We start from the raw sequence: 9,735 nt of genomic DNA, 5'->3' as shown, positions 1-9,735 counted from the left end.
CCTCTTAGGTGACATCTCAGCCAGGTGTGTGGGCCAGGTCAGAGGCGGCTGCCGGGCTCTGACTGCCTCGGTGGAACAGGGCTGCAGGAGCATGCGGAAGTGAAAGGGAGGTGTTTGTTTCACATTCTGCAGATGCCTCTGCAATTTATTCTCCTGGCTGGAGTGACAGGAAGATAAAACACAGCAAGTGTTTCCTCCTGTGCCCCGTCTCTGGAGGAGAATTCAGTGCCCATCAGGGGAGCAACCCCAGGCTCCTATTTCCACCTTTGCTGCCAGGAAGGGCAGTGAGTGGGGGGGAGACAAGTGGCTTGCTGGGTAGCACAAGGAAGATTTCCCAAGGAGGAGGCGGGTGAGTAATCTGACAGGAATTTGTTTCAACACTCCGCCACCCCCCCCACCACACACACAAAAACAACCAGACTCAAGATGCTGATAAGAATTCTTTTATGTTATTCCAATAAAAAATACATTCATACAGAAATATAACAATCTTGCAAAAAACAATTTCAAATAAAATCTTGTAAAACAAAATTTTACAAAAATCTTACAAAGATTTTTTTAGATAACAGGGTGCTTCAAAAGAAAAAAAAGAAATTTCACTAATAGAAATTTTTTTTTAACGTCAAGCAAAAAGTTTCTGCTTGATTGAGGCTCAGTTATCACCTGAACAGAATGTAATTCTTTATGTACTTGCTTATTATGAAAATTACAGGCATTGACATACGTGGCACCCAGCCCCACCCAATCAAACCACTCCATGGTGTTTCATAAGTGAGACAAGCCAGTGCAAGTTTTTTTTTTGTCTTTTGTTTACCTTCTTGCTGAATGGAATTGTTATGGCTAAGCACACAGCAGGGCCAAAAAAGGAGTTTTCCAAAATCCAGCAAATCAAGTGCCTGGATTTGGAATTGCCAAAAGAAAAGTGCATTTCCCCCCTCAGCAATATGAAATGAGTTCTTTAGGTAAGTGTATCCATCAGCCCAGATTAAAAAAAACAAAAAACAAAAAAAACCAGTTATGTGAGCTTTCACCATTGCTCATCTCCAGGAAGATCCAAACAAAATACCAGCCCAGCCAGACTCATATGTGTGTGTATATATATATATAAATATATATAAAGGAAAGATCCACACCCATGAGCCAGCAGCTGGATGGAGGATCAGCTGTCCATGCTGCGGTGTGCCAATTCAGGGAAATTACTCGTTGGAAAACTGGAAGAATCTATGTGCTGGAAAAAAATAGCTTCATCTGCATAAAAAGTGCTCTAAAAAAGAATCCCTGTGATTAGCTTACTCTTAGGCTCGATCTTCAATAAAGCTGACATTCAAAATCCAAACCTTAGTGTGTCTGAGACCAACGAGCGGGCTAGTATTCCGTTCATATGGCGAAGGTACCCTATCCCAGACCTGCCGATTATGATGAGCGAGTTGGCAGTCTGGAAGAGATTTGATGCCAAGAGCCTGTGGCAAATTGTTAAATTAAAGGGAAAGCCTTTATAAAAGTTAGAGTTCTCATGTTTACCTCCTTTGTGGCCATTTTGAAATATGTCTTCACAGGCTGTGGAATTTTCTAGCTAGACATTCTAATTTCTCCTTAAAAAAATATGTATATATTATCTATATATATGTATATATATATATATACACACACATACACACATACACATACTGTACACACAAATATACATACACAAGAATTTCGCCCACTTTAAAAAAAAAAGTAATATACTTTCTGTTACCAACAGATAGCTAGATAGATACGCGAGAAACTTGTGCCTTTTAAGCAAATACATTGTTTTTTATACTTCTGTATCTTTAATACGTGTGAAAATGTTACATATTAAACACAGCCGGTGTATGATCTGTACAACTGTTGTGCAAAGTCTATACGAAGTCTCACGGTGGCAGAAATGGTCTGATTTTCCAATTATCACATGTTTTCCACTTTAACACTGACAGTCAAGTTGTCTAAACTACTGAGTAAATACTGACTTGTTTGGGGGGTTTTCATCTATTTGACTTTGTGAAGGAGGACCTTAAAGAGATTTTTTTTCTGTATTATATATTGATACAGTACAAAGCCAGGTGAAAAAAGAGCCTTAATAAAGCATGCATCACCCATACCCCTGTACGAGACCCCTACATAAGGGGCCACTTGCGTAAGGCACCATTGTTAAGATCTACAGTGCATTAACAGCTAGAAAACCAGAAATTAGTCCTCAAGGCATAAATAAGAGAAACTTAGCTGCATGAGAAAACAGTTTCTAAGCTTTAGTGGTTTTATCCACCCAACTGAGAAAAATTTTAGGTTCTGAGTCTAATGAGACATTAGACCAGCAATTCCCAGCCCTAGTGTCCTGGACACCCAACTCGTGTCCAACATCTTTCAAGGGCATCACGAAATTCTCCAAAAAGGTAATTCAAATTCGAACCATTTACAAAATAGTCCTATGCTGCACAATGCCTCTCTGGAAGGGGAGTGTTATGAAATCGAAGGGGGGAAGGATTGTGTATTGCCAGGCCCAGATGGCTAGGGGGTCACCGAATTCAACCAATCGTATCTTAGCTGCTCAGTGAACTGGAATCAAAACTGTAGTCCTGATTTAAAAATGGAAAAGCAGATAATTCCCCAGACCATGCATTACTTTTGTCTTAGAAGGAAAAGTTATCAATGTATTATATTTGTAGATACACAGCTTATACAATGGGTAACAAATAAACTCTGTCTTTTGAGTAGCAGAAGCTACTCACTTCACACAGCTGAACCAGACACCGAAAGTTCTCGCCACACGCTAGAGGGAAAGGGGCTCCCCTCCCTACACCCACTCGCCACTCCCGGGTCCTGACCGCCCACGCCTGCCCTCCACATTTTCCCTTCTTTTTTTCTTTTTTCTTTTTTTTCCTCTAAGGCGCAGACTCTACCTACACCACCCCCCACCCCACCCCGCCCCGGGAAATGATTGGTGGCCATCTCATCTCATGGAACACGCCTCACATACAAAACATTCAAACTATGTTTTTTTCTGTCTCTTGCAGCCTCGCAAGGGAAAGGACTCTGTCTCGTCACACAGTCCGTAGGAGACCCTCCACATACAGCCCACCCACCACTAACATTCTCAGTGCACATGCTCACGGCAAAGGCTTAGGGACCACTCAGAGGATAGGTACCAGTGGCGAGGCCAGGGCCACCCAAACACCACACACCCTGGGTGCCCTGCCGCTTCGGACATGACTTTTTTCGCCCTCGAAAGACCTTCCCAGTAGGTCCTGGAGGCGACCGGGTAGGGTGCAAAATGGCTTTGGCTGGAACACGCACCCTCCTTCCACGGCCGTCTCAGCCTGGAAGCCTTTTTAGCCCACAGGAGTCGACGCTCTGCCGCTTCAGAGGTGCCTCTTCATGTGCAGGGCCAGGTGGTCGGACCTGGAGAAACACCTGCAGAGAGAATCGGGGTCCCAGACGTTAGGTCTCCAGCCCCGTCAGTTACAGACCTCCTGCCCGTGCTCCCCCCAGCTAAAGTAGCCCTCTCCATGGGGGGTGGGAGTCATCATGCTGAGTCAGCCCCATCCACATTCGGGGCAGGAGTATACATCAGGGAGGTTGCCGATCAACTCTTGGGAAGGTCACCTGACTTTACTGCCCAGCCTTCAAAGGTGAAAACTGTTAAAGGGCCAGTCTTCAGAAAGTATGAACGAAATCCTTCTATTCTCGTGCACTCAGTACACGGTGCTTCCTAACCTGGACGAGTGGCGTATTAGAGCCTTTTTAAAAAGTCCTGGGCTGAAAAGAGAGATGCCAGTGCAGGCCAGGAAGACGGCTGCCTTGCTGCAGGGTGACTGCATGCCTACTCCATTCCGGGGATGGCACCGCCGCGCCCCTGCTGTTCATGCACGTACCTGTCACAGTGAGAACATTTAAAAGGCTTGGCACCAGTGTGCTTTCTGAAGTGTCTCGTTAACTCATCGCTTCTTGCAAAACGCCACTCACAACCTTCCCATGAGCATCTGTAAGGCTTTTCTCCTGGGAAGAGAGCACATGACAGGCACGCCGTGATTTCACTGAACAGTGAGGGAAGGGCCCTGCTACCCCAACACGTGGTGGGAAAGTCCACTCAGGAGCAGGCCCAGAGGCCACTGCCCTCAGGAGTTCAGAATACACCTCAGTTAGCGCTGGGAGCCGGCCCTCCCAAGGTAACAGGCAGAGGCTCTTTCCTGACCTAGCCTTGGGCCTCCAAGTGCGGGGGAAGAGACCCAGGCTTGGCAGGGCCCACATGACCGTAATCAGAGTGAACGTGTAAGAATGACAATGACTCAGACTGGAGAAATACTTCCGAGGTGATGTGTCAGCCCACTGGACCCGTGGCCTTGGCCAGGGCTGGGTTTTATTGCTTTCTCCATGGAAACGGTTTCTCTCAAGCACTTATTTTGTTCCTTACTCACTTCCCTGTGGAATGAGGCTTTGTAGTTTCCTCCGGGAAACTATATTTCTCCAAAACTGAGGTCATGAGTTTCTGGGAAACCCCATTCCAAGGTCTTCAAAACACTTTCTAAATGACAAGCGAAAGACCCAGTCGACTTTATCCCTTGGTCGGATTACAAATATGATTTCACTAAAAGTGCTACCTGAGAAAATAAGAAACAATTGCCACAGTCAGTAGCCTGGTTCCAGGGTACCCGGGTGCTGATCCTGGCTCTGCCCTGAGCTGTTTCAGGATCCTGGTCTCCTCTCATTATTGGTAACATGAGAGTTTGCATGACTTGATCTCTAAGACCCCTTCCAGATCCAAAATTTCTGTGATGCTTCACCAGTTATCCTAGACTGTCATGGTAACTATAAATGGAACTATTCTCTAGACTGTGATATTTCATTAAGAAGTTATTATTTTTTAAAGTTGGCATCAGAAAACAAAGGCAGCATGATACACAGAGAAATTCTCACTAAGTACCTGCTGATAATACTGCTTCGTACAGAGTCGATGGGTCTAGCTCAGACCCCACACGGTGTCCGGCACTCACCTGTGCCACACCGCCCGGCCACCCTCTCCCAACCCTCGAGCTTCATTTCCAAAAATCAGAGGCAACTCCGAGTAGCACTGTACACGGACACTGCAGACTGCACAGTGGGCCTTGATAACCCAGGTGGCTGGAGTGGGTGGGGTACTCAGTGTAGACAGAGAATGTGATTTACCTCTTGTTTGTTTAATCTGAAAGCGATAACCATTCATCGGGCACACATGTCCAGTCTTTCAGCGCCTACTCTGTCCTCCCCAGAGACCCAACTCTTTTGAGGGAAGAAAGGAGGTGAGGATGTGTCTGCTCTGACAGCCTCCTGCGGAGCCCCGGCCCCCTCCCAGGGCTGGTGCAATTAATTCAGCGGCGCCCGGGTCGCAGGAGGGACTGACCTGTGTGGGTGCGCTGATGTGCTTTCAAGTGGGAGCTTTTGGTGTAAACTTTTCTGCAGCCATTAAAGTGGCACCGATGCACCCTCCTGCGGCCGTCTGGGGAGGCGTCTCCGCTGCCCTTGTCGCCAGGCTTCCCCGCAGTCCCACTGCGCGCCTTCCCGGGAGGGTGCAGCTCACCCGGCATGCAGCCCCACAGGTGGGACGGCTCCCTGCTCAGTTCTGGGGAGGAAGGGGGCGTGGAGGTGACGGAGGAGCTCAGGTTCCCCGAATTGACTAAAACTTCGCCGATGGGGTCAGAGGTAAACTTGGTGGTGGGCGAGAGCTCCTCGGAGCTGTCGGAGGATTCGCTGCTCACGTCCGAGTTCAGGCTGTTGGTCTCCAGGTTGTAGCCAAAGCCGGGGCTGTTGAGTGCATCCTCAGGGGGACTGGAGGACATCTTCAGGTCCGAGTCCTCCTTTTTCTCCCGAGCCAGGATGATTTTGGTCCACAGGTCTTCCTGGCTGTCGAATTTGATTTCGGAGGCTGACACATAGCAGGGTTCGCTCTGGAGGTAACGTTCCAACTCCAGGCAGGTCTGTGCGAAAGGAACCACAAGGAGGCACGTGATTGTGACGACTACCGAAAACGGAACCGAAAGCGCACTTCCAAACACATGCAGGAGTCAAGGGCAAGTAAACTGTGGCCTTGTCACTACAAGAATCCATGTCTTTAGCAGAGTGAGAGGAAAGCTGTTTCTAGGAATGGGTATACATTCAGAAGAAAAACCAGAGGTGAAACCTCTCCCCGCTTCCCCAAGTTGGACCAATGGCCACAAATGGTTGATGGTCACTGAGCCAGTTTTTGTTATAGTTACAGTGTTGACGTTTCTAATAAGTTTCTGTAAGCCACACAAAGAATACCAGCCTCAGACCTGCCCCCACCGGACAGATTTAACCATATTATCTGACAGCCGAGAGCCCTGTGCAACAAGGAAACCCAGGCATCCGCCTTCCAGAGGCACAGACAGAGAGCTTGCTGCTCTCAACAGTGTGCTCTGACATGGCATGTGTCTCCCTCTGGAGAACCGCTGACAGCACAGGCCGCACTCAGTGAGCGGACGCAGCCAGCTGATGGTCTAGGGTCAGGAAGGAGCTGCAGAGAAACTACCCGTTTCCTGCGGAGCCCAGACCTAATAGGCTTTCAAAGAATGCCATTCCCAAGTGCAGGGCCATGCGCACACACAACTTAAATGACTTCCACAGTGGTCAGAGGAAAACAACAACAGGAGCGGAGAAACCATTCCAGAATGGCCATCTGCTATTGTAAAGGATGCAGGAGGGGAAATTCCTCCGCAGCCCTGCTGGGAGTCCCACAATGGACAAGAACTTTATCTACTGGCCAAGAGTACAACTGTATGAGTCATCACTCTATTTCTTTCACACAATGCCAAAGGAGACTTCCTTTTGAAATTCTGACCAGCGGCCAAAAAAGGACCCGGTTCAAATATACATGCAGCGTGTCATGGCCAGAGTGCCCCCCCAGCCCCACAACCAACCTTTCCAGAAGCTACAACTGCCGAGAGACCAGCATCCCCTCTCCCCACCATCTCAAACTTTCTAGCCACTGGAAAAGAAAAACGGTAGGAAACGTTTTAGGTTTAAGTTATGTCTGCCCTTAATCTTCACTAGGATCAACTGCCTGCATGTCCATATAAGGCTGTCTATACTACTGCAATTCCACAGCTTTAGATTTCTACAGCAAACTCTGCTCTTTTTAGCAAATCATTTTCAGGACTAGCAAAGCCCACTCAAAGGGCTCCCGCTTGGTTATTTAGCAGTGTGCCTGCTATCAGAATAGACCCTTCCCTCTCCCCCTCCTCACCTAGCAAGCAGGAGCAAGCAGAGGGAGAAAAAACAATCATTGTTTTCTCATTACCCCTAAAATTAGACGTCTGGGTTACAAAGCACACTACAGTGTTCTGCGGAGAGACAGCAAGATATTCTATGGATGTTCCAAAGAAAAAGGAAAGCACGTTTATTGAGATCTTGTTAAACTTTAATAATTTGGCTAATTTAAAATCTCCATTATGCTGATGAGCCCTGGGGACCAGAAGGAAGCTCTCAGGGAGAGTTTAAAAGCCTCTGAAGGCGACCAAGAGCTCAGCCTGGCTTGTGGCCCAAATCCCAAATGCCCAAGGAAACTACTTAGATCAATTTCAATCACGTCCTAGGAAGCAGCTTCTTTAGGAGGAAAAGCCTGGAGGGGAGAGGGAGGCAGGAAAGGGCTGGGAACAATTAAGCAGGCATGTGAAGGTTGTAACACTTTGCATTTCATCTCCCCTAAAAGCCTTCTAGGCTTTGAAACCCACAATATATATTTGACCTGCTAACTCACTTTGTGACAAAAAGCAAACTGCTTAGCAGCGCAGAGAAAACCCCAAACCCTCCTTCTATCTTTAAAGATAATGGGACAAGTGTCAGAATCTCTCTCCCTTCAGGTAATCCTAACGCAATAGAAGGGGGAAAAATTGTTTCTTAAATGTCCAATGCCAAAAATTCCAGTTCCACTAAAAAATGCCGGAAACAGAGACTCTTCTTCCCAAACTCTGACTTGAAGCAATTCGGACGGGCTCATTGTCATATGACTGATAAGTCACTGGTTGTGCAAACATTGGGTTGTTTTTTTTTTTTTTTTCTGGTCAACAAAAGAAGCAGGTTAAGAAAAACAAGGCAGATCGAGGCATATCTTAAGCATTCCCAAGAAGGTAAAGAAACTGAAAATGGCCTGGTAGAGAAAGGGAGCTGGTGGATGTTTCGCTGGTGAAATCCTTAATTAAAAAAAATAAATAAATCTCCACGTACAAACACCAAAAAGCAAAACAAAACCAAAATCCCTTAAAAAAAAAAAAAAACACCCTTGGCAGTCCATACAAGTTCATATGACCAGATCCAGCTGTGGAGTCTGGAGCTGGTACAAGCACCAAACTTCTGCCAAGGGCTGGGGCCGGGATCAGGCCGCGGAGCTGGGTCTGCCCTCCGGAGAACGCAGTTCATAAGCCCCTGAAACGGCAAAAACACTCCAAGCGACGAAGCACTGCTGCGCCCCACTCAAATGACAACTCCGCTCCACGCTGTAAAAGGCCCCTTTAAAGTGCCTTCCACACCGGAGGCAGCAGAAGTACGTTTTAAGACTAATTATTTTAATTTTTAAAAAATTTACCCGAACCATTAAAAAAAGAAGAAAAAGAAATGCACCTCCAACCACACACCGTCCTGTCGGTGAGTGCATGCACTCCCTCCTCGGCGCACCCGGGCACCTGGCCCATGAAAATTCCTATTTACCTGTTGCCAATATTCCTCCAGGGAGGGCAGCGCCGAGAAGTAACCAGTCTCGTGCACAATCTGGAGTTCCTGGAAGATGCTGCACATTGGGAGCACATCCATGTCGGGTTGGAAAAGACAGTCACGGCTGTTGTAAAAACAGGGAGGTGTGCGGTCTGGAGTCGGGAGCGCAGCAGCCGTGCCTGCAGCGCCGGGGAAGTTCATGCAAACTCAGTGGGCAGCAATTAGGCGCCGCGGGTTCGGATCCTACCGGAGCCCGGAGACTCGCTCGCGAGCCCACACAATATTTGCAAACACCGGACTGACTGCAAACGTAACCCCTGCAAAACTTCCCTATTCAAAGCTCCGCTGCCAGCCTCCCCTCCTCCCCGCCCAGCCCCCCCATCTTCCCACGTGACTCGCCCGCGCCCGCCCCGCGCACCGCCCAATCACGCCGCGCCCGGCCCGGGGGCTGCGCGACGATGATGTCAGCTTCGGCCAATCGCGGGTAGCGGCTTACAGCGGCCCCGCCTGGCGTGACCGAGCCTCTCCATCACAACCCTCGCCATTGGCTGAATTCGAACTAAGGCCAGCTCTGATTGGAAGGCGGTTTCGCAGGCTATTTTTAGCAGGGTATATAAGGCGCGGGCCGCCTCACGCCGGAGGAGTCGGTGCTGGGAGGTGTGCGGCCGAGCGGCGGAGTGTGCTGCTGCCGGGCAGAGGGAGCCGGGTGTTCCTTCCCGTCCCGTCCCCAGTCCCCGTACCCCTACCGTCCCGGCTCCCGTCCTCGTCCCCACCACCCGGGCTGGTCCCCGCAAACCCCGGCCCTCGTCACTCAGGCCGGTCACGCGGGTCCAGTCCCCTGCCCCCGGCCCAGCGGTTCAGTGTGCCGCTGCCTGGCTGAGGGGAGCCGGACCGGGTCCCCTCTGTACCTCCCTCCGACCTCCGGCCGGCCTGCACTTCTCTGGTCCCATCCGTCCCTCCATCCCTCTATGTCCCCCCTTCCGTCCCCCTGTATTCCCTGTTTCCGTCCCCTTC

The 9,735-nt window shown here is 49.0% G+C and overlaps 1 protein-coding gene across 1 annotated transcript; it reads right to left on the bottom strand.

Annotated features, from left to right (window-relative positions):
- Nucleotides 1-427: 427 nt before the first annotated feature.
- Nucleotides 428-9,043, bottom strand: KLF6 (KLF transcription factor 6). The gene is made up of 4 exons (XM_081227001.1): nt 8,719-9,043; nt 5,399-5,972; nt 3,894-4,017; nt 428-3,432 (listed from the first exon to the last, which is right to left on the bottom strand). Exons 1-4 carry the CDS (start codon nt 8,920-8,922, stop codon nt 3,381-3,383), a joined length of 954 nt encoding a protein of 317 aa, XP_081083127.1. The 5' UTR covers nt 8,923-9,043; the 3' UTR covers nt 428-3,380.
- Nucleotides 9,044-9,735: the final 692 nt, after the last annotated feature.

This window comes from Mesoplodon bidens (assembly GCF_964165515.1).
Source record: "Mesoplodon bidens genome assembly, chromosome: 3".
NCBI classification, from domain to species: domain Eukaryota; kingdom Metazoa; phylum Chordata; class Mammalia; order Artiodactyla; family Ziphiidae; genus Mesoplodon; species Mesoplodon bidens.
This window is presented reverse-complemented; position numbering and strand designations above follow the sequence as displayed.